The sequence below is a fragment of the Balaenoptera musculus genome, chromosome 5, assembly GCF_009873245.2.
Source record: "Balaenoptera musculus isolate JJ_BM4_2016_0621 chromosome 5, mBalMus1.pri.v3, whole genome shotgun sequence".
Classification (NCBI taxonomy): Eukaryota; Metazoa; Chordata; class Mammalia; order Artiodactyla; family Balaenopteridae; genus Balaenoptera; species Balaenoptera musculus.
Window position 1 is genome coordinate 77,857,140 of NC_045789.1, and position 24,812 is coordinate 77,881,951.

The window sequence follows — 24,812 nt, forward strand, 5'->3', positions numbered from 1 at the left end:
CCCGCAACGGCCGCCCCGGCGCACTCATTGGGCCGGCGCGTCACGTGGCCTGGCCGGCGGGCGAGCCTCCCGAGTCCGCGTAACCCTTTACCTGAGCTGCCCGCGCCGCGCCCGGGCTTCCGGAGCGCCACCGCCGACCCCCCGAGCCCGGGCTGGCCTGCGGGGCGCACCCAAACAGAAAACCCCGGAGTTCGGCCTCTGATCACCGACACCCCGGCTGCATGCCAGCCTCTGTCCGCGCAGGGAAACTTTTTGGTGCCTATTTTGCCGTCGTGCTGCAGGGAGAAGGGAGCTTCCTGATTTGGGACGTAAGTGGGGGGGAGATACATAAATGCACTCCCTGGCAAATAGATCTGTCCCCCGTTCCCCCCGTGAATTTGTGGTTTTGTCCCCCCCCCCCCCCCACCCAGTGCTGGCATTAGCCGCTTACACCTGGTGTGTGCACTGTCGCCTGCCTTTATGGGATAGATGGTCTGGGAAAGAGCGCAGACGCTACTAGAATGAGAATTCCCGGGGAAGTTGCGCAGCCTCGCCTGCACACTCAAGACCGCGGTGGGAGTTCAACGAGGTCATGCTCCCCCGCCCCTCATCTTCCCTCTCTGTTCCTGGGGTGTTGGAACCTCGGCTGCCACACTCCGTCTACCCTCCTGAGCTCCACGCCCGTGCTTGTGGCAATCCATGCACTTAAGGTGGGTTGCTTTACTCTAAAATAGTACTTAAGGATTGGAGATTGTTTTCACCTGTGCTCCAAAGTGCGTCAGTGTTGGCCTTGGCAGGAAAACGTGTTAAGCAACGGCGCCACCTGGCTTGCCCTCTTCTCTCTTTCCCCTTCATTCATTCAGGGAGAGTCAGGATAAAACAGGATGCTGGAGAAGCAACAGGGTAGAATACTGTTTAAAGATGGACACACTGCCTTTAGTTCTTAATGTGTCCACTCTAATGATTCCAGCGCCATTTACACGACAACATTTGTCACGCTTTATGGGGGAAAACTCGTTTTTTGAATCTTTCCGCTTGTGTAGTAGCTGCATGCTTTAAAACGATAGATTTACAGGGGACGTTGTGTGCTGTTTTACATCACTTTCTGATAAAACTCTTTGTCACAATAAAGGGCCCTCTTGTCCAACTTCTAGCCCATGCTTTAGAAATGTCCACTGGTAAGTTTATCAGTTGGTTATTTTGACCAGTTGGTATTTATCTTGGGTTTTAAAGTGTGTTTCCCAGACTGGCAGAATCAGCATCATCTGGGGGAATTTAGTAAAAATGCAGATTCTTGGATTCCACCCCAGACATATGGATTCAAAGATAGTGGAATCAGGGAGGGTGAAGTAATCTGTGTTTTAACAAATGATGCACCACCACCCTGAGTCTGCTCATGCAGCTGGCTAAGTTACCCTCATCTACTAAAGGCTGGGATTCTATAAAGCCACAGGTGGTGGTGTTATTGGTAACCTCAAATTACCAGTTTTACATAACTTGTCATGTTGATACACTGAAAGTGAACCCTTTGATGTGTCTGTACAAAGTGTAATCTATATTTCATGCAACTCACATGGAATGCCAAATGGAGCTCAGAGGGGACCCTCATAAAAAATAAGGAAGAAAAACCTATGGTTTCTTCATGCGTGTGGGAATGAAACACCACGATTCACTTAGTTTTTTAGGTGTGTTTATGTTTTCATTGGCATATAAATTGTTCTCCGCTGATGAGTTACGGAAGCTAAGAAAGCTAATTTGTTTGAGTGGATTTGTCAGTATAGTTCTAAATTTGTCAATATAGTTTTAAAGAAAAGAAGAGACACACTTTTAAAAAGGTTATGGTATTGGCTTATATTATGACCAAACGAGTGCCATATTAGGCATTTTAGACTTTTGAGAAAGAGATTACTGGTTAGATTCTTTATCTTTAGCTCAGGTTTCTCCATTGGATGGATCGCCTATTACCAATTGCCTGCGTGGATGTCTTAACTTTTAAACTCTCTGGGTCCAACTTTATTATTTCCCTCATTTTCATCTCCTAACCTATTCCTTTTACATTTGTAACTCTACTCTCCACTCAATTTCAGTTGGAACTGGAATTAGAGTTTTCCTTCTCTTTCATCACCCACCTCTATCAGTGACATCCTGAAGTCACTCTTCTTAGCAATTTCACTGCCAATGCCCTAAGATCAAGTTCTTATACTTTCTGTCTCAGGTCTTTGCAATAGTCTCTTTACTGGTCTCCCAGCTTATGCTCTCTTTCATCTCTAATCCATCTGACATATTACTGCCCCAGTCATTTTAAAATACCATTTCAACCAGGCCATTCCCCTTCTCAAAACCTTTTTCATGATTCCCTATTGGCTACCGAATAAAGTTTAAAATCCCCACATAGCATTTGAAGTCATCTAAGTACACTTTGACGCTCCCCGTTTTTGCTCACGCAGCTTCCTCCGCCTGAAATGTCTTTCTGACATTCTGACAGCTAAGTCCTACTTATCCTTCAAGCCACTGCTCTCTGTCGCCTCCTCTTGGCCATCCTTTCTGATTCCCAGTTAGAGTTAATTGCTCCCCTGCAGTGTATCCTCAGTACCTGGCTTTCACTTTTCACTTTTTTTTGTTTTGGCTAACAACTTTTTTTAAAATCACAGTGTGTCTTACATCCAATTTAGTTGTGCCTCCCTTAGATTATAGGATTCTGGAGGGCAGGGGTTGTGCGTGACTAATTTTTAAATCATCCTAGGCATAGCATAATGACTTAGACATAGCAAGCACAGTGTTTGTTGTGTTCTTGACCCTAGGAAGGAAGATATTTATTTAAACAACAAACTCCATGTATATGAAATGCTTTTATGCAAATGATAATGATCCACTCCTCTACATTTTCTCTGAGAACTAAACTTCATGTACTACACATAGAACTTGTTTCCTGTTTTCCTATTAAGACTGAAGTCCTAGAAGGTATAAACTATTTATTAATCTTTGTATTCCTGGCAAAATGTATGCCGAAGTAAATATTTGTTGGATGAATACTGCAACTATGGCAGTTACGGTTATACCTGAAAATCCTGGGAGTTTGCAAAGACCTCCAGTGATCTTCAGAGCCTAGCCTGGCCTCTAATCTTCAAATTAGAAAATATCTTCTAGGTCATTAGCAGTAAGTTCCTGCTGGATACTCAGTGCTTTATTTTTATGTGCTTTGAGAAGTTAACAAAAAAAAATTGATGGTGTATTGAAATCCTGTTCAGCGATTCCCTCTGGACCTCTGTTTTTCGGTTTCTTCATCTGTACGTTTGGAATATTAACAGTACCTACCTCACATGGCTGTTGTGAAGATTACATGGCTTAGCACATGCAAAGCTCGTGTACAGTAAGCACTCAGTAAGCATGAACAATTATTATTATTATTACTGTTATTACTGGAGATCTCTAACTACATCTGCCAAAGTTGGGGGAGAAAAACAAACACCACACAAATCTAAGTAGTTTATCTTTTATTCATACAAACAATACATACACAAGACTGTACAGTTTTTGAAGACTGCAATAATTTTCTAGTGTAACAACTCTGTAATAAAATTTAACTAAATGTAACATTTATGAAAATATAAATCTCTGATTGGGTAATTCTTCCCAACAATACAAAGTTTACATAAAAACATTCAATATGAGCTATCAGTTGCAAACAAGTTAGGAAAAATCATTCAAGTCACTTGTTAAACTCTGTTGGCTGTTACATAGAACATTCACACACTACATTTAATCTATCTAGACATTTATTTCTTAGAAATGTGTAGCATGGAGGTCCAACTGGTAATGACAGGAATAAGAATGTGTTGCCTCCGAAGAGCTAAAAAAAAAAGCATTGACTCAAACAGTCAACTCCACATGGTCTGTAGGTGGGCTGAGCCTTCTCTGGGCTACCACCTCCCTGGCTGGTAGCTAGACCAGGAGGAGTATACTGAAAAAAAAGTCTTTCACTAGGGAGTGGGTGTTTATATTGGAATCACATCTCTGTATGCTTACCTGTCAAGCCGCTTTCCAAATTGAGATACAGTTGGCTTGGATTCCCAGTGGGTTAGATCACTTTGTTTCTTGCATTAGCATTAACAATTAAGATGTCACTCTCTTTTTTCTCACATTTCTCCCCCACATCCCTGTGAGAGCAATAGCAGGAGCTGTCACTACCCTTATTCTGCAGTTTACAAAAACAATACATTTGGGCGGTTAAAAGATCTGTCTACGAATACTGGATGAGTTCATGGCAAAGCTGGACTGAAAGCAAGTCAGTTCCTTGTTCATTATTCTGCCTTCTCAAGTCACCACTGTCCCTTTCAAACCAAACTAAACCACCACTACTGACGCCCTTTGGAAAGGCATCCGAGGACATGCCATGAGGAGGATAGGGAAGGAAGAAAATCACTTTCCCCTTTTGAGATGTAATATTTTCTTTTAAATAGGAGAAGTAGCTTTTAAAAACATCGAATACCAATTTCACAGCTTCTGCTTTGAAACGGATAAGACTATAAAAGGCTCTAGAGAGTCCTCAGGCAGAAAGGGTGACAGATAAAGAAGTATACACACAGTGTGTAGAAGTAAGAAAGAGATTACAAACAGGGACGGTAAAGAGCCTTTGGACACCCTTAAGATTTACAGAATATTTTAGCACAAAGACAGGCATATTCAGTTTGTCCCAGAGTATTTGGTCAGCTATCTGCGTTTTACACAGGAAAGAGGAGGAATGAGAGTAAGGCAGATGTCATCAGTATTCCATAGATGGCATGTCGAGAAAGCTTTCCTTCTATTAAGATTTACTGCAGGGATTTAGGAAATAATTTATACTTCGGTACAACTGACTTCCATGGCACAGCCTTTTGTTAGTACAATGATAGAAATAAACAGGTGTTTTGACCAAATTTGTAATGCCCTTTCTGTAACTCTTTTTTACACCCAGCACAAATAGACATTTCAAAATGACATGAAAAGATTGTGGTTTCTTATTAAATGTGTTCTTTTGCAGCCCAGAAAATAGTTTAAAAATCATGTGTTCCATTATACAGAAACCCTTGCATGCAGTTGTCACAACTGTATTTTAATGAAGACCAACTCTGTGTGTTCAGTAGCCCTATGATAGCGGTAGGTAGCTCTCGCCTCAGTCAGTCTGTGGCCTCACACTTCACATCCTTTCTCCTGGGAAACTGGGAGTACATCTGGGCATTTTTGTTACATTATTTTGCACCTTTAGACCTTCCATCTGCAGACTGCATTGACACAGTTGTCAGCATCATAAACTGTAAGGAGAGATTAAGGCTGTGTTTAGTTATCCACACAATCACTTGAAGTCCAACAGCAATTTGTGTTTACAATTTCAACCAGTTGCTGTAGAACTAACTTCAGTCCAAATGGTCTCTATGTAGCTCTAGCCTCTCTCATCTGGACAATGGGATGAGTTAAGCTGCTTCTTCCCATCCAGTTAATTTAAAAACTACCCTCTAACTTCCAGTTGATATAGCCATGCAAATACGATTTGTAGAAATTCTCTGTTAAGACTTCATTCCTGGATAAACTTTGTCAAGAAGACCAACCTCACAACCAATTTCACATTTCTATACATTTCATGAGCATGGCAATAATTAGCATTGGAACTCCAGCATCTTTCCTGTCCTTTAAGAATGAGTGTTTATCATCTGCGATACAGAAGATACTTTTTTTTCTTTTACGTATTATGTATTTCTGCTGAGCAGGAAAAACATTTTGTCAGTTGTCAGGGGCATAGCTGTGGCCCCTGGATTCCAGGGCAGAGCACACCCGGTCATAGCAAGAGTTGTGTTTCTTGGAGGGTGTCGCCTCATTGGGCTCCATGGAGTCACTCACTGTGATGGGACTGTCTCTTGCAAAGACCTCAGTGGACTCTCTCCATAAACAATCCACAGACACTTTAAAACAGTATCTATGACACTTTGGCCTGGATGTCTGTGTCGCATTATTGAAAATTTGTCTGCTATTTGAAGTGGCGATTTTAATTTTCAGTGCAGCATCTACGCGGTCCACCACCGTGTATATCCCTATACTGCCATCTTCAAAACCCACAATGATGTTCAGGTGCCGCTGGGAGAGGGCAAGAAAAGTTGGAGTTTTGTAAAGGGAGCAAGCACCGATATTTTTGCCATCGGCCAGTCTCATGACAATCAAGCTGGATATCGCACCATTTTCATCCTCTTCCTCCCCGTTTCGGAAACAAATGTATACCAGGTAGCGACCGTCTCGAGACAACCTGTGCCTCCAGATGACCCCAGAGGCGTGAACCACCCGTAATTTACCGCTGTGTAAATCCAGCACGTTGATATTTTCATCTCCCCTGGAAATAATGCCTAGCTTTCCATTGGGAGAAATTTCAAAATCCTGTAGATTTTTCAGGAAGTTGTTTGGAAGTTGCACACGGCGACAGATCACTTCATCTGTCAGACTCCAGATATTCACCGTCTCGGCTGACGTGATAAACACAATGATGTCCGGACAATCGGGGATCAATTTAAAATTCACAATGGTGGTGCCGTCTTCACAGCAGAACTTCTTGGTGATGCTTCCTGTCCAAAGACTGACTGCCAGCACCTTGCTTTTGGTCATGCCCACCACGAAGGTATTTGCAGAGGTTATGAAGGCATTCTGCAGAGTGGTCAGGATGTTGCACACCCTGTGGCCCGTGGCCAGTCTCCAAACCCTGGAGGCATTTTCCTCGCAGAGAGAGACCACGAACTGGTCATTGTGTGTAATCAGCAGCTGAGATATTCTCTGCCCATTAATTCGGAAGAGGTTTTCACCGCTGCTGGTATGCCAGACGTACTGGCTGCTCTTGTCATCCGATGTCACCATGACGTCTCCAGAGGATGTCAACACACAGTGTTCAACTATTCCTTCATGCTTAAATACTGCTTCAAGGAACCCACTGCTGAAGTTCCACTTGTGAACACAATCAGAGCCATCGAGGGAGTAAATGATTTCCCCCCTGGCGGGTAACACCAGACTTTGGATGGGTTTTCCAGTCTTATCTATGTTGGACATAGCTGTGATTATATCTATGTCCCAGATAGAAAGAACACCACTGGTGGATAAAGATAGCAGCATGTTGTGATGACTGGATTTCACCAACTTGACTATGGTACCTGAGATTTCCTGTAAGCTCGCCATACACTGTCCCGTGTCCCGCCTCCAGAAAAACACGGCCGAGGTGTTTTCCATGGTCGCAATGATGCAGTCTCCATTCTTGGACAGCACAGCCGATATAAAGCGTTCGTTGTGCTTCGCTCTGAACTTTTCAGCCACCTTCCATATACCAGTATCTAAGAGCTCAATGCTGAGGGCTTTACAGATCAGAACTGCGCTTTGGTCCTCTGAAAGTTCAACGCTGACCACTTCACTATCTTCTCTTCGGCAGTCAAAGTCATCGGTCAGCTGGGGGTTGGAGATGTCCTCAGTGTTCCAAACAGAAAGGCTTCCCTCACTATCTACCATTACCATTTCCTGAGCTGTGTCCAAGATAAGAAGGAACTTCACAAACCCACCTGAAAATTCAGATGTCACCGTACATAACTTTTCTCCACTCCCTAAATGAAAGATGGTAGTGGTGTTCAGGTACTGTCCACAGAAGGCATACACGCCGTCCAGAGAGCACTGGACACAGGTCACTTCGTACCAGCAGTGGAACTGGTAAAGGGGCCATCCGTAGAGCAGATCGATGACAGTGACATCTTTGCTGGCTTCGAGCCAGGCCAGAGCGTGTTTGACAGACAGTGTAAATCCATTGATGTAGGTGGAGCCGCTTCCATGCTTGGTCCCTTTGATTTCCACTTCAGACAGGAGGCAAGAATTTACATTGTCGTAAACCAACAAGGTGTTATTTGTCGTTGCCACCACAAGATACTTTTCGTCACTGGTGAGTTTCATGCCCAGGATGACAGACTGGGCTGTCGTGATTTGCCTGAGTAGTTGACGCGTTTCCACATCCCACGTGCTGATGGAACCGTTTTCTAAAGCTGTGAGCACCGTACTGGGGTTACAGGTGGGCAGAATCTCAGTGACGTGCAGGTGACTAGATGACAAGGGAAGACGCTCCGGGCTATAGGTCACATCCATGGATGAGTGTAATGGCACGATGGAGCAGTATTTGGGCCCATCTTTGTCACATTCTAAAAGAAGGTGTCTAAGTTTGGGCAGGGAACTCACGACGGGCAGCAGTCTTTGCTGAAGCTCTGCAGAAAGGGAGCCAGGGAACGCGACAACCTTGGTTTTGATGCTGCGGAGGGTGCTCGCCAGGAACTTGAGCTCCTTCTCCTGCGAGTAGTTGTAAGCCAGCTCGATGTCCAAGAGCACTTTGTCAAACTGGCCAATTTTGATCATGGTGTAAAGCCAGCTGAAGTTCATGATGATGCCGTAGAGCAGGTCATCGGTCTTCCCGCACCTCGTCAGGTGGTGCAGGAGCTCACACATTTTCCGATGGTTGACGAAAAAGATGTCAGGCTCCAGTGGGTTGCATTGAAAGACCCAGGGCTGGTCCGGGGCCTGCCTGTCGAAGGAAGCCTGCTCCATGAAGTGCTTTTCCTCCTCAAGCAGGCTTCTGCTGTCCAAGTCAAGGCAGCCATTCAGGTAGGGGTCTTCAAGGCAGAACGCTTTCCTTCTGCCCCCTGACCAGACCCCCAGGAAATAGTCTGCCAGGATGGTATGCATTTCATGCAGGTCACTGTTATCCTGCAGATACAGCTTCTGGGCTATGAGCTGCAGGTGTCTGTTGGCCCAGACCAGGAGGGTGATGTTCTTCACATGTCTCTCGATTAAGTATCCACTGAGCCCCTCCTTGAGCCTCGCGATGTACAGGTAAGGTACCCTCAGGGGATTGCTGGGCCTGGCGCTCTCGTTGAGCTCATTCATCACGCTGTTGTCAAGGGCCAGCACGTCTTCCAGCTCCATTTCACTCAAACCCATTTTGGCCATGGTGATGTAACCAAGAGCCCGGGAGACGAGTTTCTGCCCACACTTCCTCTCCAGGGAGCAGAAGAGCTGCTCTATGCTTTCGTGCACGGTGACACAGAGGGAGGATTCATCGACGTCTCTGTGAGATCGCCAATTTCTCACCTCCCTAAAGGTCAGGTTCACAAACATGGGCAACGTGCACTTGGAGAAGGCGTTGTTCACATAAATCTGCTGGCCTGACGTGACCTTCCTTTTGACCCGCAGCAGCTGGTGTTTGAGCACCTGGCTGCACATCTTCCTGTCCCGGGGAATCAGCTCGATGTAGTTGTCTTCTTCATGGATAAGGCACCTTAGTTTCTGGAGGATCCCATGTTTGTTGGGCAGCGTGGAGAGGACAATCCGGACGAATCGGGGAAGGTGAACCGGGAGCCACCAGAGCTTCCTGGCCTCGTGGCTCTCTGAGAGCTGCTCCAGGGCATCGAATATGACCACGAGGGGCCTCTGCAACGAAGACTCATTCAAGAGGTTTATAAATAAGTCGCGGAGGTCGTGGATCTTCTTAGGGTAGCTCTGAACCAGGCACCGGTAGTTCACGGCCAACTGTTCACAAACACTTAGAAGGAGAGTCCTAAGATCAGTACTCATGTCTGTGGTTCCTAGAAACCTCACGACTATGACTGGGTCAGATTCTGGTCCTGTGTCTTCATGTAGCCAGCCGTAAGCCTAAAACATAAAGGTGGTGTTTAGAATGGAGACATATATTCACATGGTCACATGCAACAACACTTCCTCTCTGCAGAGATCAGCCTTCTGGTAACCCTGACCAGGCAGAAAGTACCTTAGAACCAGGAAGTGGAAAAACCCGAGATGGTCAGAGAGCTCTCAGAAAGCTCATGCACTAAAGTCTGTAGGTGAGACCCTCAGGATCACTCTACTAAAGGTAATAAAATGGTGATCACAGTATTAGTCAATCACAGGGCAGAATTTAGCTTGTATTCTAAAAGTTACAAAGCATTTCACAAACTGTAAACCTGAATATCTAGTATGCTTAGTTTCTCATCGCTGAATTTCCATTTCTTGGCATGGTTGTTGGCACATGGTCGGTGCTTTGTGAATATTTGTTTAATGAAGAGATTAAGTAATGACCTACACATTATACTGAGTCAAATATTTTCCTTAATTGAGATCACATAAGGCTATATATGTGGCTGACCACATTTCCAGTTAATTAGAATGCAATAAAAATACTCAGCACTAAAATGATACTGAATATAATCTTGTATGATTCAGAGACATTTTACTCTATTGTGATGCTATAGGGTCATCATTATGATTATTTTTTATCATTATCATAAAAATCTATATAATGCTGGTTAAACGAGTTTTGCTGAATTTGTGCTTTATAACACAGTTTACTATATAAACAGGCAGTCATCAGGCCTCATATTGTCTCTCTGTAGGGCACATGGGATTACAGTATCATGTAACAGAAGAGGAAACCAAGGCCAAAAATAGCTTGCTTGGAGTTAAATGATTACCAAGAGATGAAAATGGAGTAGAAGTCGTATCTGACTTTCATTCTAGTGTTCTCTCTCTCCCACTCTCCATTTTTAAATTGTATAGTTAAAGAGATAAAGTATATGAGGGGGTTGCTAGGTTTAATATTTTTCTGTCTGGAAAGGTAAAGACAAAAAGGGATAGATCAAAGTATGAAACACTCCAAAGTATATTTTTAGGGAGAAAATACTTTTCAGTAATCCTTGGAATTCACCGAGGATACGTCTTAGAAAAGGACATATTATTTAATACATAAGAAGTAAGTTTATGTAACTCGGTTCCCCAATTGGTAGTTCAGGTTAAAGTATGAGTAAGTTTAGAAAAGATTCATGGATGTCAGTTTCAGAATGAACTGTTAAGGAAAATAAGCAACTCATTGTCGGTGTTTGGCCCAAACCTTTGAAGTTAATTTGGAGGAAGGTAATGTTGCCATTTTACAGCTGTCGTTCGGTGGCAAATCAGAAACAGAACACAGTTTGTTTGTCCCTATGTGGATGGCTTATGATGATTATATACATCGTCCTCCCTCCTCCCAATCACGTGTTGTGGGATGTGTGATGTCTGTAAAGAATGGCCCTCTGATCATGAGCTCATGTCCAAGGAGATGTCGGTTGCACAGGAGATAACCTGGAGATAAACACGGGATGCCTGTCTGCATCCTTACAAGGAACATGAGCTCACGGGAGCACAGGTTGTTGCTGGTGGAGGTGGCAGGGGGTGGGAGGAGCAGATATTCCCCAGGAGGGAGGAGAAGCAAGCAGAGTCCAGGCAGGGGACCTAGAAATAGGCAAGCCTCCTCAGGGGAGCTGGTGGTTGGACTATCCAGAACAGCGAGAGCTCAGAAAGCTGATTAACTGTCACTACATTCTGGCCACGGGAACTGCGTATGTATACAGGCATATCAGCACACATCATGTAACTCCCATGCTAGACACACAGGGTCGCATCACATGTGCATTGTCCCTCCAACCACCTTTACCCTCCCCTGCTCCTCAAGGAAAAAGCCCCAGAGTGAGGGTGAAATGGATACACCAATGTTTTCTCATTTGATTTCAGTTCCCCTTGTAGTGTTACTATCTTGCTTCCTTGGAATAATTCTAAAGTTTGAAGATGCATGTACAAAGTAGTGTTCAAAGACAGACAGTCACACACGTGCACATGCACACGTTTATTTTGATGCAACATGTCCCTTGAGTGTAAGCCTGCCATTTCATTGGGTGTTCAATTAAAGAAAGAAAGCATATCCTAACACAAGAAGAAAAACCAGCAGCTGGGCTTGGCAGATTGAGAGATGGTAAATGGGCCTTCCTAAGGACTTTTCAAGTATTGGGACTGGCCAAAAAGTTCGTTCAGGTTTTTCCATAAGATGTTACAGAAAAGCCCGAATGAACCTTTTGGCCAACCCAGTAAGCTTGATACACCCGATTGTCTCCTGTGACCTTACTTGGGAACCTAATCCCCCCATAAGGTGCAACACAATTGTTCTAGTTCTTGTCCTCAAGATGATCTACCTGAAATTGTGTAGCACATGATAAATCATGAGAATGTTCACAAAGTTAAAGATCTGTTCGTAAGAGACTGACCATGGGAAGAACAATACAAAGATTCTGAAGTAACACCAGGATAATATAAACCATCAGACTTTGATATCAAGTGTAACAGGAGGTTAAAACTGGTACTAGTGTCACCCAGTTTAGACAATAGATACCGCATTCAGATAGAAGCTCCAGCCCATCTTGCAAGACTTGAAAGGGAGTTTTGAAAATTAGTTTTGCTACCTTTGATGGACTACCCACCTCCAGCCTGAAAAAGAGATTCAAGAGGCCAAGAAAAAAGTGGGAGATGAGGATGCTGTGGGTTGTATCTCTCACCACCCCACTCCCAAAGGGGAGGGCTGAGAGATGCCCACCCCTCACTTCTAGCCTAGGGAAAGGGGCTGCAATGGACCACTTTCAGGATGTCCCCTACGGCTTGGGAGACATGGCCATCTGTATCTGATGACATTTGAGGAATATGGAGGTTGAGTGAGTGGGGCTGGCTAGCTGCTCTGATGGAGTAGTGATAGAGAGCTGCCGTATTGGAGCTGGAGTTTCTCAGGGCAAAACAATACCTGAGTGTTTCCCATGTATCATATGTGGGCCACTGGCAAGCGTGAGCTGACGAGGGTTTCTGTCGGTTCTGTTTTCCCAGGTCTAAGGGGGTTTGCTGGGTTGTGGAGAGGCTCTTGGCAGAAAGATACTAGAAATGTGTGTTGCTGGATGCCTAGGAGCTATGGAGGTGACCAGCTAGATAGAAAAACAATACAGTTCCCTGTGTCACCCTAGGGAACTGTAGGTGAGAGATGCTCAGTGAGGACAAGGTGGGGGATGGGGGAGGGAAAGGACCTTCGGGAAACCATGAAAAGGCCTCAGAAGAAACGGGAGGAAGTGTTAAACACCTGCCAAGACCAGAGTGCCGAACCCAGGTCAGAACAGTACTGGTCATATAAGAATGTTCTGGCCACCTTACCTTACCTACATCCCCTAAACCACAACCCTACAGGGGTCAGAAGTGCAGTTGGGGTTAGGGACAGAGGGGAAGAAGTGCTGTGTGCTGCAAGAAAAGAGAAGATGGCCATGTCCCTATTTCCCACTGGAGGTGCCTTGTGTATGGTTGACCTCAGCTTGGGCAGGGAGATGTAGACTGAAGTTTTAATTATCATCTTTGACTGGACATAGTAATTGCTGAACTGAGATGGAGTTAATATCCAGAAGCGATTGGAGTGCTTGTCTTTGCTGAGAGTGATGAGAAGAGTTGTGAGATCTGCCCTAGTTTCTATCTAGGTGAGAACTAGCCCCAGAACATGAGTTTGAACAGTAAGAGACAAAACAAAGCTATTCTAGAATTGGACCCCATGAATCTTCTTCTTTCAGTATAACTGTTATACCAGCAAAAGAGAAACACTGAAGTATCCATTCCTAAAGGACCGATTATAATTCGGATAGTAAACACAGAAAATGGAAGTGAATTTGATCAGTTGATCTTTTCCCCAAAGTAAAAGTTTTTACAAATATACAAGTAAAAGAATAAGCTTTTACCTTCTTTGCTACTTCAGCTAACAGAAGGGTCTTCCCAGTGCATGGTCCACCGTATATAATAAGAGGGTTGACGTGCCCGGTTTTGCTTGGAAGAATGTATTTATGCACGATGTTTAGAGATTCACATTTGTACTCGTAGAAGGAGGCATACGTTTTACATAGTGATGAATGCTGAAGGATTTCGTCGTAGAGCGTATCAGTTTCTGTGTCAAAATTCTGTTGTACCGTGGCCTGAATTATGTCAATCATGTCCTCATAAAATTGTTTACCGAGTCCTTCTATGTAATGGTTTTCTATTTCTTGGGAATAGCCTAGTTTCATGTCACAATGAGTAACAGATGTATACACTCTCAGATTAGATGATGCAACAATGGTAGGAATAAATTCATCCCGGAGTTTTATCAGCTTCTCTTGGGCTTCTGGGTCCCGAATAATTCTTGGTTCTGCTCCAGTTATATCCATGTATTTTCCCATCTCTGGGATTTTCACGAAACGCTCAATGTTAGCAATTTTCCTAATATAGCAAACACATTTCTTCAGGAATGCTGGAGTTTGCTTCCCTAGAGCGAAATCAAACTCATCCTCTATAGCTGAAAGAAAATACGACAAGGAGTTTATTGTCTAGAACAAAGATGCAACACACCCACGCTCCGAGCACATAACTCTCAAGTCACTAGTGGTAGTTTATTTTGCTTATAGTGTGTAGCAGAGTAGCCTCTAGAATAATCTCTCAATTCCTTAATTTCCTATTTGTCTTTTCCTAAACAGCCTGGAGCCCAGAACAATGGGTTCTAAATAAAATGATTTAATTTCCTCCTCAACCTGAGGGAGAGGTTGAACATAAGCATAAGAAAGAAAGCATACCAAGCTTATGGTTGACTCTTTTAAGTTCCTGCTTGGCTTCCCTCCCAGACTTCAGGAGTTGTAAGAGTGGAGAGCAGGCACCAACTGGGGCCAGGAGAGAATGAGGAAGAGGCCAAATGATGTATCTAGTCTATTTCTTCCTTCTCAGTCTCTCCTTACAACGTGGTTTCACCATTTTGTTTGAGATGCATTGTACCCCAGACAGATACGTAGAAATAAAAATATAAAAACGGGTTCAAAATATAATTATGTGCTGATTTTATTTATCCATTATCCATGTCACTGTTAAATACCATTATATCCATCAGAGCAGGTACAGAAAAATGACTTAGCATGTAGCTTTATTTCTTGTGAGAGAAACCATGTTAGGGCTTACAATACATATGTTTACATAAAAGTAAATAAGCATTCTAAATCATTTGAGGCCCCATAAGAACATTTAAAATTGGATCAGTAGTAATAAAAGTATCATTTATGCATGGTTTTAGGGAAGTCAAATAAAAAATAAATAAAATAATTAAACCAATGGAAATGAATTTTAAGGCAAGCAGGCTTTTAAAACGGGCTGCCCTCCCTTCCTCCCCGCCTTTCTGCTTTTCTTCATCCGGTTGGTCTTAATTGAGCATCTACTATGTTCCAGGTACGCTGCTAGTTTCTTAGGATACAATGGTAAGAGAAAACTAAGAATGTTAAAAAAAAAGAAACCCTTATGAAGCTTACAGTCCAGTGGAGGATGGCAGACACGAATCACAGAGTCCCACAAATAAATGTATTATGATTATTTTTAGGCCCGTGAAGGTGAATAACATGGTGCCATGAGAGCAAACCCACCTAGAGGTCTAACCACTTGGAGAAGTCAGGGAAGCCTTTCTTAAGGGGGTGACTACTGGGCTGGGATCTGGTGGAAGCATGGGGTGAGGGGTGGGCCTGGTCGTAACTGAGAACATCTCAATGTGCTGGCCATAACGCCGACATCGAGCAAAACCTAGAACATAGGTGTATTCTCTAGAGTAAATATTAAGGAAGGTGGGAATTTTATTTTAAAATGGTGCCTTTTAGCAGAACTTCTGTGACACTGTTTTTTTCCAGTAATGATAGCAATTGATAAAAATTTGTGACTTAAGTAAAAAAGACATGTGTATAGCCACCAGTGTCGAATGAGCTGTGCCATTCACATCAGTATGTTTTACAAAGGGTTTTATTCCGGCAAGTTGGTTCAGGAGGCCAGTTAAAGGAGCTTTTATAACATATGTCTACTCTTCGTTTTATAGAAGATTAAGAACTTGTTATAATGTAGACAGGGGAAGATGTAAGAAATCTGGACATTATGAGCTCCTGCAGAAAGCAGCCTTTGGCCCATCTCTTTTCCAGCCATCTGGGTACGATGCTAGGGGCACACTAGGTTAGCCAGTGCTGTATACCGAGTAACATGAAGAGAAAGGAGGTGATCCACCTGCAGTATCTATATGTAATGGATGATAATTAGAGATATGCACTATCACTTCTGACTCCCAGAAAACAGACCAACTGTAACCTGACTTTGTTATCACCTCTATGGAAACAGAGTGTCAATCAGGCATGTTGATCATAAATGCAACATGAAAAGAGATACAGACAAATCAAGCTGGTAGAGCCCATCCAAGCTTGGCTCAGGGGGATAAAAAGAGGCTGTATGCAGGAATGTCTGGTTGATAAATATACCTGAATAAATGAGTCATGTGAGACAAAATCAACTCTATAGAGTTATTTTTAGAAACAAAGCGCATCCTCAACATTTTGGGGGACTTTTATTAATAATTCCTGATGTTTGTTTGTCAATGAATATTATAAGCTTCCCCCCTCCTTACTAGAATACTGTATTTGTTTTCTGTCTTTGCGTTTTCCTTAATATCCTAAAGTTTAACCATCACAGAACCTGATGAAGGTAACACTGGGGAGATTCCCAGCCCTGGCAACTATCATTCATAAGACATTCAGCGCTTTACTCTTCCCAAGACCATTCAGTTGTGGCATTCACAGTATGGCACTGTTTTGGAGTCTAATTTACTTCTTTCTCTTCCTTTCCTGTTATTTAAAAAGGTAAAACTGGAAGTGTTGTGAAAAAATACATTCAAATATAAGTAGTACACATTTCCAGGTTCTATCTGGTATGCTTAAAAATATTAAAGTAATATTGTAGCATAAACCCTGACATTTTTGGGCGGTTTTGTTTGTTTGTAGTGTAAGTCTGACTTGAGCTTTGATTGCTGAGGCATCCACTTAAATGATGGCTATCTTGAATAAACTCATTACCAACCACACATACAGAGCCAGGCCACCTCTACTCAGTGAGGTTCCTTTGTTTTAGAGATCTTGGTTGATTTCAGTAATCACTAAAATTTTGGGCCACTTGTTTTTTTCTCTTCCTGTGCTTTAAATTCCCGCTCTTATGTTTTAAATTCACCAAAAAAGAGTGAGCCCAGTAAAAGCAAAACCCGATGTCCGCTCTCTCTCTCTCTCTCTACTTGTGACCTCGCTGTGTGGCCCCAGGTGTGCTGTGTAATTGCCAGCTCCTGTAAGTAATAAGGCTTTATTTTTTCAGTTTCCTGATGGTGATTGCCGAAGGGTATCTTGCAATCATAGTAAGCACAAGGGTTGGTCCAACCACAACATTGGTTATTGATAGGCTGGAGAGACAGGCACAAAACAAATATACTCTGTTCATTTCAAAGAGTTGTCCCTTCTTCAGCAATTTGCATTGTGCAGACATTGTCTTAAAATGAGTTTGGAATGTAAAGTAAATAAAAATTTCATGATCATGCATATCTTTAAAGTAGAAAATAGTCCTCGTGTAGTAGTTCATACTACATAGCATGAGATTATTAATCTTCATATGGCTATCCATGTGGACCATGTTCTTTATGTGGAGAAAATTAAGAGAAAGTGTTTGCCGATGAATATTTGAACACTTGAGCTGACTCTAAGCGAGAGGATACCCTCCCCTAACTGGTGTCTCTTACATCAAGAATAGGAAAGTTTTTGCTCTTGGTATTTTTTTCCTAATACAGCATATTTTTAAAAACTGGGTAGTTCTGTCCTTGATAAAGATGAAGAACCAGGGCTTCTAAAATGGGTCAAAAAGATCCCAAAGGAAAAGGATATATGTTAACCTGTATTTTCTAAAGATAGTACTTATTCCTGCCAATTTTAGTACTTTTAGGGAGAACTAAAATAAGACCTAATTTTTTGACAGCTTCAGCAGAATGAATTTGTCAAAATTCTATATAATTTCTCTGAGCTTGCAATACATGTATATCCAAGGAGAATGATATCAAGTGCTTCTTCGGTTTTCACAAACGTTTTGCTACATCATTCACAAAACCAGTCTGAAAATGCAACTACTGTTGCTTTTTCTTCAATAATTCTTTACTATCAACTCTCAAAATAAATGCTACTTAACTGATTACTTTTACCCAGGTGTGTTTGTCCCCTGGAAACTATGACTGTCATATTTCTTCAGATATGTGGTTTCCTGTGCAATTCCTCAAAATAAAGCCTCTTTTCCATGGCTGAGAAAGGCCCACAAGTGAGTCTCTGCTCGGTAGCTGGGGAGACTTTTATTTTAAGGTTAAATTAGATCCTGCCACTCCCTTACTTCCCAACCTCCGATGGCTTCCCATCTTACCCAGGGATGGAAGAAATTGTCACAGGTATGGGAAGTCATTCTGGCTTACACATGGTTTGGCTTGACCTTTATGCTAACTACAACAGCCTGTCTTCTGGCCTGTCAAACATGCATTGTACATCTGATTTAACCACTAAAATCTGATTTAACCATTTAAAAATCAAAACGGAATAACTGTGGTTCAGGCATTCAAAATGGAGCCGGGTGGCCATTGTGGATGTGCTTTCAGACATGTTCCTGTATCACTGAGAACTTGAATTCTCTGAGCTGTATCAGACTCAAGGATACAAGGATTTTGTCGTTCTTAAAACAATATCTGCTAGCATCTGCCTAGGTCTCAAGGTCTCCCCTTGTACCTGTGCAACCACTTCAGACCCCAACCAATCCTTATTTGACAAGCATCCTGACTTCTTGCCAGCTCCAATTATGATTCTTGATAAAGGACTCATGTGACTAACTGTAACTTTGTGATTTTTGCCTATATAAGCCTCCCCCATTTTGCAGTCAGGTGGAACACAGTTTAAGTACTTCTTAAATCTGTGTCTCTTGGGCTATAATCCTCAAATAAAATTCTATTCCTATTATAGATTGTTTATTGATTATTTCTGTTGACAGCAGAATAAAACACAAGGTCCTTATTATGGCCTGTGCCCACCTTCTGACCTCGTTTCTCCTTCTCCAAGCCTGGCTACCTTTACCTTCTTCCTGCTCCTAGAATTTGCTAAGCACATTCCTGTCTCAGGGACCTTGAACATGGTAATCCCTCTGCCTGGAATTCTCTATTTTAGATACGGCATTGCCGGCTCTGATTCGTTCTGTCATTTGGCTCGAAAGTCATTTCCTTACCGCCTGCCCCATCTAAATCTGGACCCCCGCAGCCTTCGTCAGTCCCTATTAGCCTGTTACTGTGTTTTGTTTTATTCGTAGCATTTATCCTTTCTGAAATGGTATTGTTCATTTGTCTGATTACTTGCCTATCACTTATCCCCGCTGCCCCCCTAAAAAAGTTCCAGAAGAGCAGAGACCTTGCCTTCTTTGTCATTGTTGTAGCCCCAGTGCCTGGCATATAGTATGCCCTCAATAAATGTTTGCTGAGTGAGCCAAGTAAGTGAATGAATGAGCAGCTCAACTGAGAAACACTGGCAGAGTCTGGTCTATTATATCCAGCCTCCTCTGAGTTCTTTTAAAGTCACATTTTTGGAGAATTCCTCAAGTTAAGTAAAGGCTTATCTTTGAATAAAAAGAATACTTGCCTCCCCAGGAGATGGAAACATGTAGAAAAATTAAATTTCATCGGGCAGTAAATGCAACTAAATTTGCAAAACCATAAAAGGGAAGCAGCGAATATATCTATTATTTATCTATTCCTCAGTTTACTGAAGATGTGTAAAAATTACCTGAGAACAGGTACCTCTTGGCTTGGCTGTGTTTCATTTTCCTCTTTTCATGTAACAGTTTTACAGCAACCTTGAATACCTTCTTGATCTCATCTGATATCTCTTGCCAGGTCTTCTCATTCTCAGCATTGGCAGAGGGCTGCATCTATGGAATTGTAAAAGTGAGATGTTGGTCTTAAAATCATCATAGAAAACCCAGTATTTAAGAGCAAGAGAACTTTTGTTATTTGAAAGTCTACTATATGCCTTATCATGATAGGTGTCTAACAGACAGAATCTCATTTCCTCTCCCCAGTACCCTGAAAGTGATGGGAACTTGCCCAGGTGACACAACGGTGTGAATCCAAACAGGATTTTTTTGTTGGGATTTCTTAATATACCATGTATTTCCTGCTTGAGTTTTGATACAAATGTCATAACAAAATCATATCTTCACTACCCTCTAAAGAGGAGAGACAGTTAAAGGGGAGGTACTCATGTTACTATTTAATTGTCTTTAGTTGTTTCTTCCTCATTTATTTTTATGATCCTTTAGGAAATAAAATAGGAGTACGTACCAAGAAAGTAACATTTATAGAGTCTTGCTGATAATCTTATTCAAACATTCATTTACTTAACAACAATTTATGCAGAAATATCATGTGGGGTTTAGAGAATAACTGAAGTTTCCCTAGACGATCATGGAATCAAATGAAGAAGGAACAACTAAAGCCAATTAAATAGTAATATATGTGTAAGTTTTACAACTGTGTAAAACTGATTTCTTGAGGTATCATGTTTTTTGATATCTACTTTACCAGCTACTACCTTTACTTCTGGCATATTACCTAAGAGAATGGTTTGGGGTTTACCCCAATATTCGTCTCCGTAGTCTTGCAGATAATTACTTTGAAAAATGCATGTGAGGAAGAAGAAAAATCGAGGAATCTGACATGATTTCATTTTGCATAGAGAACATGCTTTATGTTAAATGTCAGAATGACAAAGATGCAGGGTTCTTTTTTTTTTTTTACCTTTTTATTTTATATTGGAGTATGGACACAGGGTCCTTAAATGAAGGGCTGTTGCTAACCCAAGGCTCTCCTCCTCTCAGAGCTGCCTGGGTGCTGAATGTATCAAGGAAGTTCTCTTTGGAAGAGGGATGGATAGCTATGCCTTCTTTTAATCTCTAAAATTCTGTGCAATGAATAGTCCCACCCATTTTCTCTACCTCCTTCATTCAGTTTCAGGGGACACATGATTGGTACATTTGAGAACCAAGTTGGAGAAGAGACAGTGCTAATGTTTCCATCATATTCGTGCATGACTCAACCTCACTGCAAGATTCTACATAAGGCACAAGAATATAAATTAACAATGTATGAAATGTTAAAGGAACATACTGAATTAAAAAACTAGAGACTATAAAAAACAGCTAGGCAGATTTTTAAAAGACCACCCCCCCAAAAAAAAAATCTTTCACAAATTAAAAATATAACTGTTGAACTTGAAAACTCAAGCATGAACAGAGTGGACACAGCTGAAGAAGAAAATTGATGAACTGGAAGAAAGATCTAAAATAATTTTCTGGACAGCAGCACAGAAAGATAAGGAAATTGACAATGTAAAAGACAATTAAGAGACATGGAGGATACAGGTACAAATTATTATATATAGAATGGATAAACAACAAGGTCCTACTGTAAAGCACAGGGAACTATATTCAATATCTTGTGATGAACCATAATGGAAAAGAAAATGAAAAAGAATGTATGTATATGTGTAACTGAATCACTTTGCTGTCCAGCAGAAATTAACGCATTGTAAATCAACTATACTTCAATAAAATTAAAAAAATTAAAAAGTAAAAATTAAACAAATTTAAAAAAGAGACATGGAGGATAGACTGAGGCAATCTATTGTACATCTAATTAAAGAGCACAAAGGAAAGAACAGAAGGAATAGAAGAGGGACATTATTTGATGAGATGATGGCTGAGAATTTTCCGAAACTGATAGAATGCATGAATTCGCAAATGCAGGAAGCACAACATACACCAATCAGAATGTATATAGACACGTTATAGCGAAATGAGAAAAATACAAATATTTTCAGATAAACAGAATTTATCACTAATAGACCTCCATTAATGGAACTTCTAAGAGATGTACTTCAGGAAGAAGGAAAAGACCTCAGCAGGAAAGTCAGAGATGCCAAAAAAGAAAGGTGGATCAAAAATTGGAAGATTTGTTAGCTCTGGATTTAGTTGTTTAAAGGAAATTTAGGGTCCAGGGCAGAATAATTTTCTGTCTACTGTGCCTTTTCTGTGGAGAAGACCACCCCTGGGTGACATAAACTGTTTAAAGTCATGGAGAGAGACATACTTCGGAGAGAAAGGTAACTTACTGCATTTTTATTGCTTTTCAGCATTTCCGACTTGGGTCTGAGGTAATAAGCTGCTGGCACCGAGTTCTCATCCCGACAATACCACTCTTCCAGTAACTTGGTCTCCAGCTTCGCCTCTACGGCAGCATCCAAAATCATTTCAAACTCTGACGCTTCAACTTCTCCAGGGATTCGGATGTTCCCATATTTTTCACCTAATAGTCCCTGTGTATCACCAAGAAAGTTCAGCTTAGTGTATCACCAAGAAAGTCCATTTCAGTATTCATATCATATGGCCACTCAATAAATATTAATAAATAGATAACAAGATACTTTGTTCCATCCATTGTCTCTTTTAATCACAGTGGATACGTTTTCACATGGATTATTTCATAAGTAAAATTAGACCATTTATATCGTAGTATAATAAATTCACATATTGGGATTGCATATCATATTAGACAAATCAAAAATACAGAATTTTGTAGCAAAGAAGTTTTCCCAAAGTTTACGTAAGCTAACAAAGGTTGTCTATTTTGAGATTTTTGTTTGTTTGTTTGTAACAAAGAAAAATGACATGCTGTACTCTATGAAATATCCAACATGTAAACTCACAAACAAAAAAAAATGCTTTGTATAGAGTTTATAGTCTGATTCTAAGCCCCAGATTTACACAGCTGCAAATGAAAGAAGTATGAGATCGCTGAATGTGATGTCACTATAAATCACATAAAGTTTCCACTGGTAACTGGAAAAAAATTCAAAATATAAACAAGGTATCATTTTCTCCCTATTGAACTGGCAAAGGAAAATACATGCTCAGTGTCATGTGGACATGTGAGACAATACCTCTATATAGCTGATGGTTGTGTAAATCGATCCAATATTTCTCTGAAGGGCAGTCTGGCAATATGTACTAAAAGACTTAACATACATGAGTTTTGGCAATTTTTCTTCTGGAAATCTGTCTTTAGAAAATAATTAAGGATGTACAAAACGACTTAGCATATTTATGCTGAACCTGTTTGAACAGAGAACGGTTAAACCTAAGTGTCCAGCAAGTGGGAACATTTAAATACATTTATATATATTTCGGTACCTCTATTCAAAGGATGTGTCAAATTATGTTTTAGAACTGTATTGATGTAGAAGGATGTTTATAATATACTGTTAAGTGAAAAGGTAAGTTACCAAACAGTACGTATAAGAAGAATCCAATGTTGTATATATATCTTATATATATATGAGAGAGATCGTATATATTTGTAGACATAAACATAACACATACACATACAGATTTTATAAGAATACACAGCAAGGTTACTCATGGCTATCTTTCAGTGGATGGTTTTGAATTTACTTTGGTTGTTTTATGAATTTATTGCTTTTTTATTAAAACTGTGTTTTGCAATACATATGTATTATTTCGTAGTGAGATAAACAACAGGTATTTAAAATTTTTAAACCCGACGATGCTGTCTATCCTCGTTTGTGGAGCAACATTTTCAAGGCTCCTCTAAGTGTTTGCTTAAGCCCATGGTTCTAAAAATGTGGTCCTCAGACCAGCAGCATCTGTGTTACCTGGGAATCTGTTAGGCTTGCAAGTTCTCAGGCCCATCCCCAGACCTTCTGAATCAGAAACTCTGGTGATAGGGCTGAGAAATCTGTGTTTTAGTAAGCCCTCCTGGTGCCTGAACCACTGACTTAAGCTAACAAAAATATTAGCTTATATAGCACCTGGTATTTCAATTAATCTTCAATGTCTTATCTAGTAGAAACAAGGAAGGAACATACAGAACTCTAACAAAGGTCTATACTATCCAAGGCAAGTTGGTCTGCTTTATAGTATCCATGGGAAGATTTCTATTTAACTTGTGGGCGTCTTCATCCTTTCCTCCTGTTGACTAGCACCTTTACCATAAACTTCCAGCCTTGTGTATCCTTTGGAAGGAGAATTGTGGTTTGGCTTCCTTGGGGGCATTTCTTACTACCTCTGCAACCCACAGTGTTCTTTTCATCTCACACAGTCAGGTGAGGGAATAAAAGTCCTGGGTAGACCTGTTTCCAAAATAAATTTGTGACCTAAACTCTACTACGAGATGGTAAGCCCCATGAGGGCAGAGGCCAGAGCTGTTTATTCCTAGCACATAGAAAATATTAAAAAAACATATTTGTTGAAAAAAATGAATGAACCAAGACAGAGAAAGAAATCCTTAGTGTTTGTACTATTCTTATTTGAAACTTCTTTTTTTTTTTTTAATTTTATTTATTTATTTTTGGCTGTGTTGGGTCTTCATTTCTGTGCGAGGGCTTTCTCTAGTTGCGGCAAGTGGGGGCCACTCTTCATCGCGGTGCGCGGGCCTTTCACTGTCGCGACCTCTCTTGTTGCGGGGCACAGGCTCCAGACGCGCAGGCTCAGTAGTTGTAGCTCACGGGCCCAGTTGCTCCGCGGCACGTGGGATCTTCCCAGACCAGGGCTCGAGCCCGCGTCCCCTGCATTGGCAGGCAGACTCCCAACCACTGCGCCACCAGGGAAGCCCGAAACTTCTTTTATTCAAAGATAATATTTCAGATCTCAGCAGGTAGAGTAACAATTTGGGAAAGTACCAGTTTTGTCACCAACCTTCACTTCAGCCCTAAACGCCAATTAAGAGCACCTTTATTTTATTTTTATTTTTTAAACATTTATTTATTTGTTTACTGGCCACGTTGGGTCTTCGTTGCTGCGCGGGCTTTCTCTCTAGTTGTGGCGAGCGGGGCCTACTCTTTGTTGCAGTGCACAGGCTTCTCATTGCGGTGGCTTCTCTTGTTGCGGAGCACGGGCTCTAGGCACACGGGCTTCAGTAGTTGTGGCGCATGGGCTCAGTAGTTGTGGCTCGCGGGTTCTAGAGCACAGGCTCAGTAGTTGTGGCTCACGAGCTTAGTTGCTCCGCGGCATGTGGG

At 41.6% G+C, this 24,812-nt stretch overlaps 1 protein-coding gene and 1 long non-coding RNA gene across 2 annotated transcripts in view; one reads left to right on the forward strand and one right to left on the reverse strand.

Moving 5' to 3' along the window:
* Window positions 1-71: 71 nt before the first annotated feature.
* On the forward strand, window positions 72-22,199 carry LOC118895499. Its single transcript, XR_005019957.1, has 2 exons — window positions 72-308; window positions 21,912-22,199. It is a non-coding gene; the product is annotated as an uncharacterized LOC118895499 (long non-coding RNA).
* NWD2 (NACHT and WD repeat domain containing 2) overlaps window positions 5,427-24,812 on the reverse strand; it is a 191,917-nt gene continuing 172,531 nt past the window's right edge. The window contains exons 4-7 of the mRNA XM_036852643.1: window positions 21,891-22,094; window positions 19,506-19,650; window positions 13,581-14,170; window positions 5,427-9,669 (exon numbers count right to left, since the gene is read on the reverse strand). Of these exons, the coding sequence (XP_036708538.1) occupies window positions 5,737-9,669; window positions 13,581-14,170; window positions 19,506-19,650; window positions 21,891-22,094 (4,872 nt within the window). The 3' untranslated portion in view covers window positions 5,427-5,736. The remainder of the gene's footprint in view (window positions 9,670-13,580; window positions 14,171-19,505; window positions 19,651-21,890; window positions 22,095-24,812) is intronic.